General features: G+C 36.7%; 1 protein-coding gene across 1 annotated transcript in view; it reads left to right on the top strand.

Moving 5' to 3' along the window:
• The window catches only part of PDZRN4 (PDZ domain containing ring finger 4), a 361626-nt gene that overhangs the window by 1750 nt on the left and 341226 nt on the right, over positions 1-18650 (top strand). The window contains 3 exon segments of the mRNA XM_019660455.1: positions 1-201; positions 2526-2612; positions 4458-4565. The exon segment at positions 1-201 is cut by the window's left edge and continues 51 nt beyond it. Of these exon segments, the coding sequence (XP_019516000.1) occupies positions 1-201; positions 2526-2612; positions 4458-4565 (396 nt within the window).

The following is an 18650-nucleotide window of genomic DNA, read 5'->3' as shown; positions in this document are numbered from 1 at the left end:
CCGGGCCGCTGCTGCGGGAGCGGGCGTGGACCCGGGCCTCGAGTCCTCGCCTGGAGGCGGCGCGAGAAGGCGCTGCGGGCGCAGCTCTGGGCGCTGCGGGGCGAGGTGCAGCTCACGGCCCGCAGGTACGAGCAGAAGTTCACCCAGTACATGGCTCACGTCCGAAACTTCGCCGGGGACCTGGGCGGCGGCCACGGCCCGGTAAGCGCGGAGGGACAGGGCCCCCGGGGAATGCACGACTGGGCGGGGGGAGGAACGGTCCTTCCCGACTCCTGCGGAAGGGGATAGCCTCCCTTCTCATGCTGTAGGAAGCATCCACCCTCCTTGATCCTACTCGACTCTTATCTTTCAAATGTATCAGTGTTGCAGTTCGCGAGGATTGTCCCCTATCCGCTTGTAGGAGGATTGGAAAGAGTTAAACAGTTTCAATTCCAACTTCTGCACGAAGAAGGAGGAATTAGGAAAACTCATTTCCCACTCAAACCCTTGCTCCCGGCCTTTCAGTCTCCCGCCCTCCCCTCTCTGCCTCGTTTTTTTGTACCTTTGGCTGATTCTGGAAGCCAGAGAAAGAGAGACAGGAAGCAGGGACCTCTCCGTCCCTCCTTCCCCTCTCCCGCGTCACCGGCATCCCCGGGGCCTTGTCGGTCCCACACCTTTGACCCTGAATGACTCAGTTTCCCTGCCGCACGCCCCATGTCGGCCGCCTTCTACTCAGTACAGGGACTATCAGGGATGTGGGGAACAAGGATAATCTCGGGATGAGAGATTAAGAGATGGGATTTCACAGAGCTGCAGAGTTCTTTTCATCACACTGACCTTCCCTAAATAATTCTTCCCTGCCTTGAGGCTTCATTAGTGGTGGTGGTGGTGGTGGTGTGTTTGAGAGAGAGAGAGAGACTTTGGGAACCAAGTCTGAGAGTACCCACATCCATCTGCGGTGAGAGGAGCCCCCGGGCAGCGGCTGTTTCCCTTCTTTGTCAAAGCTGCTGGCCCAGAACTGTGCTCGTGGACTGCCCGCTTTCAGACCGAATAAACAAGCCTCTTTGCAGCACCCCGTGTGAAGAGGCTTGTTTATAAAGCTGTTACTTGTCTTCTGGAGGACTTCTGCACAGTGTTTGACATTGTTGGTCGCTGCCATGGTGAGCAGCGATTTAGCAGAACTTGCACTCCATTCAAGGAGCTGTTTTCATTCTTCAGCGTCCTGGGGAGGAGCAACCCAGGATGGTTCCCATTTGGAACTGCCTCCAACTCAGACATGGAGTTGAGAAGCTTCTGTCCTTGAACCTTAAAAAAAAAAATAAAAAAAAATAAGGGGCTAAAATGTTTCTACTCTGGTAAACGGAAGCACACTGCTTATTAAAAGTCTGGATGGTATCTGTGATTCTTTATCCTGTTTCTATCCAGGTAAATGTGCGAAATGGGAAGAGCCAGAGAGAAGCACAGAAATATACTCCGTGTTACCAATTCAGGTTTCCAGGTCTTAGGGAAGCATTGTTTGGTGGAAAGGAGCAACAGCTAGAATTATATGATCGAGGAGTCCATGCAACGGACTCAAGCTATGGTTCTGAGAAGTGAGGAGAAACTGCCCCTAATTTGCAGACTTAATTATCAGACTTAATTTCTCTGTGCCCCTGAGAAATGTTTTCCCACTACCAGTAGGGGCTGCTGTGTGCACTGCCTGGGACAAAACTCCTGGGAGAAGGTGGCGATGATGGTAGTAGCGGTAATGATGCTTATGGCATTTTCTCATTCAGAAGTAATTACCAAATATATGATTTCCTAGGATAGTTGATAATATCCATAGCCATAAGTAAAACTTGTCTAGTCTGGCACTATTTCATATTATTTTTAAGTTGGCCTTTACCAACAGGTTGTAGTTGTGACTCCTATTTAACTCTTATTTGGCCACCAGGAGAGAAACACAACTTTCCTTATCACAAATCCTCTGTTTTGTAAATTCTTCAGGGGTTTTGCAAAACCAAATAAGGATACCATTTAAAATTAGGATTACTGCAATCTGTCAGATCCTGCATTACAATAGTAATCTGGGTATTATGGTTAAAAGAAATTTATAAATAGCTCACTATTCATTAAGACTTTCCAAAGTGAAATTTTATAAAATAATTTGCAGATCCTTTAACAATTCATTTTACTCCTCTGTAATACAGGGAAAGAATAAGGATACCTGAAGGATTAAACCAGAAATCTGATTTAAATTATAGTGAAGTCAGAATTAGATGATGATTGCATTAGGATAAAAACTGCATATGTAAAAATGCAAAGCCATTTAGTTGAAAGTGTTTATTTTTCTCACATACCCCATTGTTTCCTTCAAATACATATTTTCAAAATAAATTTAGGAAGAAATTAACCTCTCAAGTTCAGCCATCCTTAATTGTAAGGTTTTTCTCTTCGAATGTTTATTTACAGTAAAAACAAGCTTTATTGTAGCAAGAAGCTTTATTGTAGCATTTTTTTCTTTTATATTTTTTACCTAGTTACTTATTTTATACCTTTTCTTCTAGGATGGAGAGCATAAGCCATTCACCATTGTGTTAGAAAGAGAAAATGACACTTTGGGATTCAATATTATAGGAGGCCGACCAAATCAGGTAACCCACCTTATTAATGCATAACTCACCCTTTACTTATAAAATAATAGAAAACTTAGCTTTCATATGTGGACTTTGAGTAAAAAAACAAATAGCTTAATCTTTAAAATCATGCTTATGATCAAATATCAGATTCCTTAATGCAAATATTCCAATAAATACCTATATATATTTTTTTTTGAGAAAAACAAAACAACAGCTAACACACTTGTTTCTCTTTGCTACTTTAAAATAGAATACAGTTCAGATTTTATCTACATTGTATAGCCCCGTTGGCAAATTTCTTAAGTAAGCTTATTTCACAATAATGTGTATAGGCAATTATATTGCCTGCTAGTACCTCCTATTTATTACGTTAAATTGGTCAGTTTTTAGATGCTTACACAGACCAGGCAGTATATAATATACATTGAATGAATGAATGAATGAATGAATGAACAGTTAAAATAAGTTGAAATAAAGGGTATTTTTTTCACAATTACCTGGGAAATGCCATGTTAAAAGATGATAGTTGATTGGAAATATTTTTGGCTCCCCAAATCAAATCCTTTTTTTAACTGAATTAATATCATTTTCTACATTGATGCCAATTGTTTTAAAAACACATGGGTTATAAACATATACCATACATTGTAGTTGCAAACTTCTTTTACATGCTTTAAATCCTACATTAGCTTCATTTTCACTATAACTAGAAAAAGGTGGTAAAGCTTTTTTAAAAATCATGTTCTTTAATATTCCCAATAAACAGCCATGAAAGTTTTTGCATCCTGTATTGCAGATGTTGTCCAAGGAAGCTGCCTTTGAGTTGTGGACCATACGCTCTGGTTAGGTCAGGATGGCAACGACATATTTCCTCCTTGTGTTTAGTATTTCAAAAACCTAGCAACGAACGACTGCTGTGCTTCTGTTTCTGGAACAGTCCCCTTTATTATGAAAAGATAGATGTCTTTTCATCATATCATTTTTGTTTCTTTTTTCCCTCCTAAGGAATATTGTTATAAATGCTAGTTAGGTGTTTGACATTTAGAAGACACTGGCCGTTTTTGAGAGCCTCTTAAAATTCATGTTAAGGAAGGCTAATTAAGGAGAAATAATTATATTATATGACATTTATAACTATATGAGGTATTATTATAGAATGTTGGGCATTTTCCCTAAATAAGTTTTGCAATATAACAGGTTTCCTGGGACTGGCTAAAATGTCCTACTTGTACCATATCGGCTGTATGTTTGAGGTTTAATCATTAGGCTCATTGCACCTGAAAATGTGTAGATTAGCCTTGAATGTGTTCTCTTATAGTTTAGAGTTGATCTTTTGGGATTTCACACTTGAGCAAGCTCCCAGTCTTCCCCGTGAATAGAAACAGTCAGAGCTATATTTCAAAATCTGTCACATCATGAGGCTAAATTATATTTTCAGAACTATGACCCCCATCTTAAACCAATTATACAGTGAGGCTAGATATGCTTTTTGTTTTCTTCAACTTAAAACCCTTTTTAATTGCAACATCTCTTTAGAAGTGAGATGTTTTATAAATCATACTTAGTAGCGAGTTATTATCACCTTGTGCATGCCCTCTCCCCATAGCTTTTTATGTATACTCAAAAACGTGAGGTAAATAGATAATCTTGTCAGAAACGCTGGACTCATTCATTAAAGCTGCCATCTTGATTAATGACTGTTTGGTGTCAAGTAAGTTAAAATTCAGTGCCAAATCCCCAGCTAAGCAAGAAAGTTGCACGTTTAGAGAGGATTGGCAATGTTATATTTACTATTGTACTTAATCTAGCTTAAAATTTTGTTTTCATGTTTCTTACTGTTAATTGTTATATTTTTTATAGAATAATCAGGAAGAAACATCAACAGAAGGAATTTATGTCTCAAAAATTTTGGAAAATGGACCTGCTGACAGAGCAGATGGCCTGGAGATTCATGACAAAATCATTGAGGTAAGACAATAATAAAACACAAATATGATTCATGGAAGAAATATTTGGATATTTTAAATTTCCAAACTTACTGCTTTACTGTGGTGTGATACCTATTAGAGTATATATCTAACTGGGGATTATAGTATATATCTCACCTATATCAATTGTTAGATATTGAGATAAAATAATAAATTGCCTGAAGTTTCCAAATGTGGTAATGAATTATCTGTTTTAATAAATTACCTTCCTCCATAAATTATGAAGTTAGTTGTGTGATAATTAAGAGACTGCATTTTTATAACACTTCAAAAAAGGATGCTAAATCTCTGCTGAAGGGTGTTTTGATGAGGAAATACCATCTTCCAACTTGTGATTATTGTGTTGTATGTAGAGTTTGAAATTATACAGTGTCTTTTACCATTTCTTAGTTTGATATGGTTATTTTGTTCATGTCTTTTTTACGTGGAAAAAAAGGAAGCAGCAGTCTTTGTTTTTCCTATTGCAAAAACCTGGTAGGAAGTCTTCATTTTTTTTTCTGGTGTGCATTGTAGCTATATTGTTGTATTTGGGGTTTGCGAAGGAAATACTTATAAGTTAGTGCAATCTGGGCTATGGTAATGGAATTTTTGGTCACTGCCATTCATCACCTCAGTGCTTCTGAAATTTTACTAGTTAATGTAGTATGATTTAGTGTTACTAAAAATGACTAGGTTACTTTTGTCAATGGGGTAATTTTAATGTATTAGTAAAGGCATAAATAGAAATTGGGAAGGTGTATTTGACTCCACTGTTCTTTTTGAAAAATTCTGTTTATTCTAGATTATGTAATCACTAGTGCTATCTTTCTGAATGTTTATATAAACTATCTTGATGGAGACTGGGTTTCCTTATTAAACTTTGAATAAAGTTTTAGATCTTCCTTCATTATTCATACATTAAAAATGTTGAATTTTTATAATTGGACCAAGGATAGGGGTAAGCACTATAGAAGAGCCGATCATTTTCTGTTTTGTAAAAAAACTCAAAACGTTTAGAAATTCGCTGACTAGGCACTTGGGGAAAGAGAGAAGGGTTGCCTGTGCCTTTGGCTGAAAAACTGTGGTTTGTATCTGAAGAGGTCTCTTGTGTCACGATTTTCTCCTTCCAGTTGTGTAGCCAAGAAAGTACAGACCTACTTTCACTGACGCTATCCAGTCGGTCTTGACAGTTTGCCTAATGGAGACATTTTTATGCTGCAGTTTCTAAAGTTAGAATTTTTCTATTTCTACTTGTGTTTGTGCAGTATGATTTAAAGGGCAACGTATTTTAACCAAATATTTGTCCTTTGTTACTTTCTGCCTTATCTCTAAAGCATTTTGGTTTTTCCAGTTATGGAAAACGAATGCCTACAGTTGATACTGTTATAAGGGCTGATAGAATGGAATATATATTTTCAATTAGCACAAATGTACACACAACAGAAACGCATACTGGGGATTTAAAATTTAATATATTCTACCTAGGTAACAGTATTATGTATACTTCATTGATGTTGCATTAAAAAGAAGAATCTTTTATATTGTTATATAGCACTTTTATTAAAAATTTATTGGTTTTGATAATGTAAAGAGGTAATTTTATAAAAACTGGTTGATAAATCAAGTGCATCAGGACATCTAATACTGTTACTAATCTATGTCAAAAGAACCTTATTTAAGGCACGTAAGATCGAAATCAAAGAGATGAGCCATGGAAATGTAAATTATAATTTATAACTAGCTACAGTATTGTTAGTTCACCTTGACATGCGTTTATTAGCAGTTAATGTCAACAGCTTGAAATTTGCCTCAATGATAGAAATTTATCAATGTATCCTTTATGCCAGGGTATACTGGTAATAGGCATATTTTTCCAATAGTTCTATAATAGTCATGTGACCACATTTGCAGTTAAGAAATGAGTTAGATGACATACATATTTCTGGAATGTTGTCTGTTAAATAGCATGAAATATTTGGGAAGGAAGATTATTAGAAATCTCATATTTAATTGTTCAGTGGTGCCATCAGCTCTTTAAAGCGAATAGATACTTGTGTGATTTTATTCAGTATATATATTTAAACAAGTGGCATGCTTATTCTTGTGCATATAGGTATGTGTAAAAGAGCCCTGTGTACCAATTAAGGTTAGAAATATTTGATGCTTGTCAGTTATTTTAGTTCATCCGCCATTATGGTACCAGTCAACTTTACACATTTTGTAATAATGGGAACTGATAAGAAATATATTAAAATGTTTCAGAGACAGAAAAACAGATTTTAAAATAGAGCAATTTCTTTTCCATGTTTTGTGATCAATTCTTTGTTTACTGAACAAATTTTATGGATTATTTCTTTCAGTTTTTGAATTTCAAATGGCCATTCTGATTTAAACCTGGTGCAATAAATAAATTTGTTAGCAGTATAAAGTGCACCAATAGTTCATATATTATGAAACTACCCATATGATCTAACTGACACAATCTGACACATTACTAAGTGCTTGAAATTCAGTGATATGTGACTGAAATAAAAAATAGAAACTGTTAGACTATTTTGTACTTATAGTCAAGACACGCTAAAGTTATTTTGGCAAGTTAATTGCTTAAAGTACACATTACAACAGGTTTATGAATTGTCCTTGTAAAAAAATTCTGAAATCTTTCAGTTGAAGGAGAAAGTAGATATGGTAAAGGTTTGGTTTTATTAATTAAAGAGATTTTACTAATTCTAATAAAAATATTAGATACAACAATTTTGCCAAAGTTTAACAAAAGCTAACAGCTCCCAAAATATTATTTTTAAAAATATTCTGCATTCTACTCAAGCTGATAAAATAATTCAAGAATCATAAAAGAAAAAAGTCACAGTCGTGAGGTAAATCTATATCATATTTTTCACATAATAGAAGGCAGATTCATTTTTGGAGTCAGTTTCCATGAGCAACCATGTTCGTTCATCAGTTCCTAGATTTTTATCCATCTACATTTATTAAAATATTTATGTGTATAGCTTCAGAAAAGAAATCACTTGTGATATTTGAGTTACAACATCAGGTGTCAAAATATCACTGGAGATTGAAAAGGCAGAGGATACTGTCAAAGGCATTTTGAAACATCACAGAAGTTCACAGAGACCAGAAATTCACCAGAGTGGACATCAAGATAAAAGCATCTTGTGCAAGCTCTCTTTCGCCTTTCAAGGCTCAAGGGAACTGCAGAAAGTCCTTGATACTATCAGAGGCTTAGGCACAGTTCTGTAAGAGCACAGTACCATTACTTATCACATTAGGATGCTTGGTCGGTATGTGAAAGGAGATGAGAATAAAAGTTCGCTGCTGCTGTCAGACACTGTTCTTCTATTATTATTTCTGTGATGTTGATAGCAGGCCATAAAATTATAGCCCCAGAGTGAAAAAGTGAATAGAGGGTGGATAGTTATTCATACTTCGTTCACACTTTTTTCTCCCCACCTCTCCCCCCCAGCTTCTAGCCAGTGCTGTGTAACAGGAAAGTCAACCTTTCTCTCAGCTTCTGGAAACTGGGGAGTAAGGGTGGAGGTCTGTGAAGTCGAGAAGAACAATTTGGAGCAAAAAAGGAGACTTTTCATTAGCGTACATATTAACATCTATTTAGTTTGAAATCATGCTACATGATGCAGTGTAGCATCCAAGACATTTTCATTTACTTTAGAAACAGTTCCCACAGTGAACAATGTCAGTGTAGCACTTTCTAGAAAGTGCTGAGTTGAGTACTAGTAGAAAGAACTTGACAAATGCAATGTCTCTCAACAGGAACGTCTTAACAATTCCAGACTGCCAACTACACTTTCTTTTTTTCTATAATGTTATACCTTCTGTATTTTCTGTCCCTACTCTCTGCACTGCTAAAGTAAAAACCTTTGGTGGTTATCATCTCTATTTGCCTGAGGCTCTGCACAATTTGGTTGCAGCTGTTAATGCAGGAAATTTAAATGCAGATTGGAGCTAAACATTTCGGAATGCTGTCAAAGCAGATCTACAATGTGCTATCTCTGTGCCTGATGGCGCAGTGAGTCTCACTGCTTCATCAAACAGCCATGCTAATTTGGGTATGCGTAAGGAGCATTTACATGTTTTGCAGGTCACTTGTAAATCGGGTGGACAATTCGTTTTTCGTTTTCTGTTGTTTTGTGTGTTTTTTTGACAAATTGCTGTTTAATTCGATCACATCACTGAACTCTTCAGTGAAATATATCGTCATTCCACATTTTTGAAGTGCATTTTAACTGTTCAAATAACATTGATTGATTGTCTGAAAGAATTAAGTAAGAACTAAAAGCATTCATGTTAGTGCAAGTAGAGAATTACATTGTAATGAGATTTGCAATCATGATTAAATGTTAGGAAAATTGAATTTAGTTTTAACATTATGATATAGCTCTCATTTAGTAATTGTTTATTTCTACGTATCCTGAAAAGTACTGTGGTGCAGAACATAAATACTGAAATCAAGGACATCTGGCTGGAAGTCCTGTCCTGACTCTTAAAACTTGTGTGGCCTTGAGCAAGCCAGCTGTGCCTCAGTTTCTATGCCATTCGTAGTTACTGTGAACACGGTCTTGGAACCCACTGTCGAGCCTGATGTGTCTCATTCAGCTTATGCAAGTAGTTCTCCAGAGCGTGGAGACAATAGGGGGATGGGTATTTTCCTTCCTTGGAGAATCCAGGTCACTCTCTCCCAGCTTTCAGTGATTCCCATTTCCATAGACAACACAGTTTGGATGAGTGAATATAGGAAGTTTTAACTTGCACAGATTCACCTGTTCATATGGACATTCAGATGCAAAAAAGGGCTGTGGGAAAGAACTTTGTAGCTATACATTCATGATTTAAATCAGTTATTAAACAAGTATTCACTAGTGGACTATATGTGCCAGATGGCAGACTCTGTGTTATGGAAATGATCAGTAAGACCTGTTCTCTGCCCTCGAGTAGCTCATAGCATAGAGGTCTGTTTCCTGCCTATACAAGGCAAAGCAGGCTTTTGTGTAAAGCTGTTTCTTTAATTGTTCCAAACGTAAAAGGGCATCACCATTTGTCTAGTGGAATGATACTACCGGTATAGGTTTAATCTAGTTTTCCTGTTCTACCGGGAGTAGTTCATTCTGAGAAATCATGGCAAGCGTTCGTAAAACAGTAGAATCGGTAGATGTAAGATAGTGTCATGGTTTCAGGAAGGAGCACATGCTTTGAACTTGGGTCTTGGCCTTGAATTTGTACTGGGTTATTTTGCAAAGATTTCTCATCTTTTCTTATTTTCAATTTCTTGCCTGTAACTATGACGGCAAGAATAGCTAGTTCCTAGATCTTCTGTCTAAGACGATCATAGTGTTTTGCCACTCCACTTAGCTCCTGTTGTTAATAAATATCATTTTATTTTAGCTCACAAAAGAGGCTGGAAAGTTCCTTACACCATTGATTTTTAGTGTGTTAACCACTGTTTTATGCTTGTCAAATTTCTGAAGATATGAACTTGAATTTGATCTTTTTTTTTTGAGTGCCAAGCTTCTGAGAAAGGAAACAGTCACCACATCTGATTTTGCAGTTCACACACTGCATAACTGCTTGTAGTGTCTGTATGTAGAGTTCCTGTCAGAAGGTCTAACATTCTCCTCATTATTCTGTGCTATAAAATCTCATCAGAGCACCTATAACATTATTATTTTTTTATTTATGTGACTTTTTTATTAAGGCATAATTGGCATGCAACATTATATTAGTTTCAGGTGTACAATATAATGATTTGAAATTTGTATATATTGTGGAATGATCACTACAATAAGTCTAGTTGACATTGTCACCATACATCGTTACAAAACTTTTGGTCTTGTGACGAGAACTTTAAAAGTCTATTCTCTTAGCAACTTCCAAATACAAAATAGAGTATTATTAACTGGAGTTGCCATGATTTGTTTTATATTGGACGTTTGTAACTTTTGACTCCTTTCACCCATTTGGCCCAGCCCCCATCCCCCTGCCTCTGGCAACCACCAATCTGTTTTCTGTATGTATGAGTTTGTTTTTATTTGTTTTTTAGATTCTACATGCAAGTGAGATAATACCATATTTTCTCTTTGTCAGACTTATCTCACTTAACATAATGCCCTCAAGATCCATCCATGCTTTTGCAAATGGCAAGGTTCCATTCATTTCTTTATGTCTGAGTAGTATTTCACTGTGTATATATACACCATATTTAGATTGTTTCCATATCTTGACTATTATAAGTAATGTGGCAATGGGGTGCATATATCTTTTCAAGTTAGTGTTTTCATTTTCTTGAGATAAATACCCAGGGGTGGAATTGCTGGATTATATGGAGTTCTATTTTTAATTTGTTGAGGAGTCACCATGCTGATCTCCTTAGTGACTGCACCTATGTATATCCCCACCAACAGTGCATAAGCGTTCCCTTTTATCCACATCCTCTCTGATATTTGTAATCTCTTGTCTTTTTTGATAATAGGCATTCAAACAGGTGTGAAATGATATCTTGTGGATTCAATATTCATTTCCCTGATGGTTAGTGATTTTGAGCTTCTTTTCGTGTACCTGTTGGCCATCTGTATGTCTTCTTTGGCAAAACGTCTATTCAGATCTTCTGCCCATTTTTTAATTGGATCGTTTGTTTTTGCTATTGAGTTGTATGAATTATTTATATATTTTGAATATTAGCCCTTTATCAGGTATATGGTTTGAAACTATTTCTAACCACTAAATAGGTTGCCTTTTTTGTTTGATTGATTATTTGGCTTGCTGGGCAGAAGCTTTTAGTTTGATGCAGTCCCACTTGTTTATTTTTGCTTTTGTTGCTTTTGCTTTTAGCGTCAAATTCAAAAAATCATCGCCAAAACCTATTTCAGGGAGCTTACATCCTATGTTTTCTTCCAGGAGTTTTATGGTATCAGGTCTTACATTCAAGTCTTTATTCCATTTTGAGTTGATTTTTATGAGTGGTGTATGATAGGGGTCCAGTTTCATTCTTCTGCATGTGGCTGTCCAATTTTCCCACCACCCTTTATTAAAGAGACTGTCCTTTCCACATTGTGTATTCTTGGTTTCTTTGTTATAAATTAACTGACCATATATTCATGGATGGATTGATTTCTGGGCGCTCTATTGTGTTTCATTGATCTAGGTGTCTGTTTTTATACCAATACCAAACTGTTTTGATTACTATAACTTTGTAATATAGTTTGAAATCAGGAAGCTTGGTGCCTCCAGCTTTGGTCCTCTTTCTCAACATTGCTTTGGCTGGTTGGAGTCTTTTGTGGTCCACTCAAATTTTAGGATTAATTTTTTTCTATTTCCGCATTGTCACTGGAACTTTGATAGGGATTACATTGAATTTGTAGGTTGATTTGGGTAGTTTGAACATTTTAACAACATCAACTCTTTTGACCCATGAGCATGAAACATCTTTCTTATATCCATGTCACCTTCCATTTCTTTTATCAATGGCCTTTAGTTTTCAGTGTATACGTCTTTCACCTCTGGTTAAATTTATTCCTAGGTTTTGTTTTGTTTTGGTTTTGATGCAGTTGTATATGGAATTGTTTTCTTAATTTCTCTTTCTGATAGTTTGTTATTAGTGTATAGAAATGCAACAGATTTCTGGATATTAATTTTGTGTCTTGCAACTTTACTGAATTCATTTATTCTAAGTTTTTTTTTTTTTGGTGGTGTCTTTAGGGTTTTGTATATATAATATCATTTTATCTGTAGATAGTGACAGTTTTATGTGTACTTCTTTTCCAGTTTTGATGTCTTTATTTTTCTTGCCCATTTGCTCTGGATGAGACTTTTAATATTACATTGAATAAAAGTGGGAATAGTGGGAATCCTATGAGTGTTCCTGATAGTAAAGGAAAAGCTTTCAGATGTTAACCATTGAATATGATGTTAGCTGTGGGCTTCCATGTATGGCCTTATTATGTTGAGGTACGTTCCTTCTATACCTACTTTGTTGAGAATTTTTTATGTAAATGGATGTTGAATTTTGTCAAATGCTTTTTCTGCAACTATTGAAATGATCATATGATTTTTGTCATTCATTTTAATTGATAGATTTCCCAGTGTTGAACCATCCATGTATCCCTGGAATAAATACCAATTGGCTATCATCTATGATCCTTTTAATGTATTGTTGAATTCAATTTGCTAATATTTTGTTGAGGATTTCTACATCCATATTCATAAGGGATATTGGCCTGTAATTTTCTTTTCTTCTGGGGTCCTTGTCTGGTTTTAGTATCAGGGTAATGCTGGCCTCATAAAATGAATTTGGAAATGTTTTCTCCTCTTTTGTTTTCTGAAAGAATTTCAGAAGTATTGGTATTAATTCTTTTTTGAATACTTGGTAGAATTCATCAGTGAAGCTGTCTGTTATTGGATTTTTCTTTTCTGAGAAGTTTTTGATTATTGATTCAATCTCCTTATTCATAATTGATCTGTTTAAATTTTCTATTTCTTCATGTTTAAGTCTTGGAATATTGTATGTTTCTAGACATTTATTCATCTCTTTTAGGTTATCCAATTTAATTTGTCATATACTGTTTGTAGTTGTCTCTTGTAATCCTTTGTATTTCTGTGCTAGCTGCTGTAATGTCTTCTCTTTCATTTCTGCTTTTATTTATTTGAGTTTCTCTCTCTCTCTCTCTCTCTCTCTCTCTCTCTCTCTCTCTCTCTCTCTCTCTCTCTCTCTCAGTAAAGGGTTTGCCAATTTTGTTTATATTTTCATAGAACCAGCTGTTGGTTTCATCTATTTTTTTCCATTGCTTTTTTGGTCTTTATTTCATTTATGTGTGCTTTGATCTTTATTATTTCCTGCCTTCCACTAACTTTGGACTTCATTTTTTCTTCTTTTTCTAGTTTCTTGAAGTGTAGAAACTAGAAAGGTAGGTTATTTAAGTTTTTTTTTTGTTTCTTGAGGAAGGCATTTTCCACTGTGAATGGAACCTTTAGAACTTCTTTTGGTGCATCTCATATGTTTTGGTATGTTGTATTTCCATTTTCATTTGTCTCAAGGTATTTTTTTTATTTCTCTTTTGATTTCTTCATTAACCTATTGGTTATTGAGTAGCATGTAGTTTAACTCCACATATGTGTGACTTTCCAGTTTTGTTTTTTTTTAATTATAATTGATTTGTAGCTTCCATACCATTGTGGTCTGAAACGATGCTTGGTATGATTTTAATCTTCTTGAATCTGTTAAAACTTTTTCTTTTTGACCTAACGTAAGATATATCCTAGAGAATGTTCCATATGCACATGAGAAGGATGTGTATTCTGTTGCTTTCAGATGCAATGTTCTGCATATGCCTGTTAAGTCCATCTAGTCTAATATGTTGTTTAAGGTTCCTTATTGATATTCTGTCTGAATGGTTTATCCATTGTTGTAAGTAGAGTATTACATCCCTTACTGTTATGTATTGCTGTCTATTTTCTCTCTTAAGTCTGGTTAATATTTGCTTCATATAATTTATGTGCTTCTATTTGGGTGGATAAATATTTACAAATATTATGTTCTCGTTAGATTGTTTTAAAGTTTATTTTGTCTGATATAAGTATAGCTACCCCAGCTTTCTTTTAGTTTCAATTTGCATGGAATATCTTTTTCCATCCCTTTATTTTCAGTGTTTGTGGCTTTATGTCTGAAGTGAGTCTCTTGTAGGTAGTATATAGATTAGTTGTGTGTGTGTGTGTGTGTATTTAAATCCATTTAGTCACTTCATCTTTTGATTAGTGAATTTAGTCCTTTTAAATTTAAAGTAATTATTGATAGGTATGCACTTATTGCCAATTTGTTAATTGTTTTCTGTCTGTCATTTATCTGTTCCTTTTTCTTTTGCTCTCTTCTGTTGTGGTTTGATGACTTTCTTTAGTGGTATCTTAGATTCCTTTCTCATTATCTTTTGAGTATCTGCTATAGGTTTTGCTTTGTGGTTACCATAAGGCTTACATATAATAGTTGATGTTTATAACAATCTATTTTAACTTTATAGTAACTTAAATTTGAACACATTCTAAAGCTCTACCTTTTTACTCTCACCTCCCCCACATTTTGTTTTTGATGTCACGTTTTACATCTTGTTCTTTTTATCTTGTAACTAACTATACTTGCAGTTTTTACTGCATTTGTCTTTTAACCTTCATATTAGCTTTATAAGTGATTAATCTACCTTTACTATATGTTTACCTTACCAGTGAGATTTATACTTAGTATGTTTTCATGTTACTAATTAGCACCCTTTTTTTTTCAGCTTATAAAAGTCCCTTTAACATTTCTTATAACACTGGTTTAGTGGTGATGAACTCTTTTAGATTTTGTTTGTCTGAAGAAGTCTATCTCTCCTTCAAACCTGAGTGACAACATTGCCATGTAGATTATTCTTGGTTGGAAGTTCTTTTTTCTCAAGCATTTTGGGTACATCATGGTAGTCCCTTCTGTTCTGCAGTTTCTGGTGAAAAATCTGCCTATGGTCTTATGGGGGTTCCCTTATATTTAACAAGTTGTTTTCCTGTCTCTGCTTTTAAGGTTCTCTCCTTGTCTTTAACTGTTGATATTGTAATTATAATATGTCTTAGTGTAGGGCTCTTTAGGATCATTTGTTTTTGAACTCTCTGGGCTTCCTGAATCTGGATGACAATTTCCTTCTCCAGGTTAGGGAAGTTTTCAGCTATTATTTCTTCAGGCAAACATTCTGCCCTTTCCTCTTTCTCTTCTCCCTCTGGGACTCCTATAATGCAAATATTATTCCAGTTGATATTGTCCCATAAGTCTTGTAAGCTATCTTCACATTTTTTTTCCTTTTGCTACCCTGATTGGGTGACTTTTTCTGCCCTTCCTTCAAGTTCATTGATTCTTTTATTTTATCTAATCTGATTTTGAACCCCTCTATTGTATTTTTCAGAATTTTCAATTCAGTTATTGTATTCTTCAGCTTTATAATTTTTGCTTGTCATCTTCTTATATTTTCTGTCTCGTTTTTGAAGTTTTCACCATGGTCATACATTCTTCACCCCAGTTTGGTGAGCATCTTTATGACCATTCGTTAGAACTCTTTATCAGGTAAATTACTTATTTCTGTTTCATTAAGTGTGTTGTTGTTTTTTTTTAATGAGGTTTTTATCTTGTTTCTTCATTTGTAACATGGTCTTTCATTTCTTTATTTTCCTTGACTCTCTGTGTTGGTTTCCATGTATTAGATGAAAAAAACCACTTCTCCCAGTCTTGATGGGCTGGCTTAGTGTAGGAAATGAACCTTATCATTCCACCCTGCGCTAGCTCCTAGTTGTCTCTCAAACATTTGTGACTGTCCAAATGGACTCTTTTATATTTAATAATTCCCAGTAGTTGAAGGTGTGTCAAAACCTGTCTGTATCCCCAAGGGGGTCATCTCAATCAGAACTTATATTCAGGCATATTGGAAGCCAGATCATCAGGTAGCAGCGATGAGAATTTGCAAATATATACAGTCCTGTGGGACAGCAAGTATCAGTGCTGCTGAGCACCAGAGTAAGGCAGTCTAGAGACCTTACCTGGGTAGCACTTGTGGAAATCAGGGCTCCAATGTGTGTCCACATTCCTTTCTGGAAGATACTGGCAAGCTGTAGTATGGCAGAGGGACGGCACAAAGATGGCATTCCCCTGTCCTCAGAACATGTCCATAGCCTCTGAGTGTGTTTCAAACCTAGGGCTCTGTAGGGCCAAAGCCCTAGGATAAGCAAATCGGCTTCTTCCACAGAAAGGCTGGAGGTGTGTTTCAGTCTGCTGTCTGTGCAGTGAGTGCCCTTGTGTGGGCTGAGGCAGGGGAGTAGCTTGCCAAGAACTATCTCTTAGATTGTTACAGCCCCATGGGACCCAGGAGCACAAGCCCACCTGGCCTCCAGAACCAAGCGATCAAGGGACATACCCTGCATAGCAGCCTCAGAAACCGAGTCACCAGATGTAAAAACCCGGGCACCAGATGTGTGTAAAAGTTCCACTCTAGGAGATACTGGTGCTTTGGAGTGTGGCACAGAGAGAGCAGGAAGGTGGCACCCACTGTCTGGAGTGAGGCAGAAGAGGGGTGCCAAGAGCGGCACCCCCTGGAATAAATTTATTTTTAGAAAAGGAAAAAAATATATATGTATAAAAAAAGAAAAGGAAAACGAAAAAGAAAATAGATAAAAAGAAACAAAAAAAGAGAGAGAGAGAGAGAGAAATATAGTGCCCACTGGCTTCAATAAGGCAGAGCAAGAGCACAGAAGATGCTACCTGCCTGCCGGAACATGAAGATAACGCTGCCAAAAAGGGAAGGAAAAAAAAAAAAAGAGATGGTGCCTGCCAGCTTTAGGGAAGCACAGCAGGAAGATGGCACCCGTCCGCCTTCATCCCTGGGAAATATCCCAGCAGGCCCCTCCCCCTCAGACTAACACTCTAAAATTAGCAAATATGTCTCTTTCACATAGAGTCTGGGAACTATTCAAAGGGATGCTTCTGTGCTAGGCCATGGGGTGTGCGAGTCCGCACACCAGCCCTTGAAGAGATGTTTCTCAGTTTGCCACAGCCCTACAGGTCTCATGAGCATGAGCTACTTTGGTCTTCAGAGCCAGATGTTTTGGGACTAGTCTCTCGTTTGCCCAAGGTGGAGTACAAATCCTTCACTGCTCAGGGAGAAGCTCCGGGTTTTGATTTCTCTCCCGATTGTGGGTCGCCTCACCGGGGTGGGGTTTATAGCAGGAACGTGTCTCAGCCTTTCCTACCCACTTCGATGTGCTTCACCTTTCGTTTGCCTGATGTGAAAGGGTTTTTTGTTTGTTTTGTTTCTTAAGAGGAAATTGTTCCATATGTAGCTATACATTCGGTGTGTCTGTGGGAAGAGGTGAGCTTAGGACCTTCCTACATTGATATCTTGAACTGGAACTTCCCTATAACGTTATTGAGATTTCCTTTATTGTAAAATGAGACCCAGAGCAGATTTTAGGTAAAATTTCAAAGTAGGCTATATTGTTTACTCTCCTTTTTACCTTCAATTATCATAGCCATCTGGCGCCTTCTTGCTCACATTTTTATTTTTCTGCAGCATTTGTCTTTAGGAAAAAATGTCTTTAAAGTCACTTATACCAAAAGATATTTGAATAATAAGTTTGTCTCATCCTGGGAATCTGAACTTTTACAGGGGATAATGCCTAAATGATTCTCAAGCTTTTATCATTTTCACCTTGACCAGCACAGTACCTTCTTGAGTACACTTTTCATTCACCCAGTTTCTACCATTTGCAACCCAACTTGCCTACTGCTGTCAGGCTTGTCGCTTTTTTTTTTTTTTTTCTCCTTTGGTTAAGGTCCTTCATTAGCATTCAACTGTCAATAGGGTAAATTTATTAGTGAAGCAAAAATGGACCTTCAAAACCTTTATTCTCCATCAGACCCTCTACTGTAGTAGCGTGAAACTCCTCTTTCCTTATCTTCACTCCTGTCCACCTTTGCTTTTTACCTGGTGTTCTTGCCCTACCCCCACCCCCACCCCTTTTCTCTAACTGGCAGGTTTCCGAGTGTCCTCAAAAATCCTCCACTCCCTCAGAGCCCTTAAAATCCACCAAGGAGGGATTATTCTCACCTGTATTCCCAGTCGATCTTTATACCTCTCACTTTCATAGCACTTTTCATATGCTGTGCTGTGTATTTATTCTTTGGTGTTCTTCTCCTACAAATGTATAGATTTCTTAAAGTGGTTTAGAATTTTATTGAACTTAATAGCCTCCCACCTTTCCTGCTCTTAGCATTGTGCCTGGCAAACTGCAGGCATTCTGTTAATTTTCTTTGACTGATGGAATAAGTGTATGGACTAGATGCTGGGCTCAAAATTTTAGGCATTATGATCTAGATACAAGGGTTTTTCAGGTGCCATGTGAGCAGCCCCTGAAGCCTATCCCTTGTTACTCCCTGTTCCTTCTCTTTGCATCATTGTCACAAGGTGATTCAGAAGTTGAAAGACTTAACTTTTAAGTTTCAAAATCTCTAAGATCTAGCAATAACAGATTGAAGCAATTGCATTTCTCT

Source organism: Hipposideros armiger, unplaced genomic scaffold, assembly GCF_001890085.2.
Source record: "Hipposideros armiger isolate ML-2016 unplaced genomic scaffold, ASM189008v1 scaffold_318, whole genome shotgun sequence".
NCBI lineage: Eukaryota > Metazoa > Chordata > Mammalia > Chiroptera > Hipposideridae > Hipposideros > Hipposideros armiger.
The sequence above is the reverse complement of the archived record's forward strand: the minus strand, read 5'-3'. Positions and strand labels throughout refer to the sequence as shown.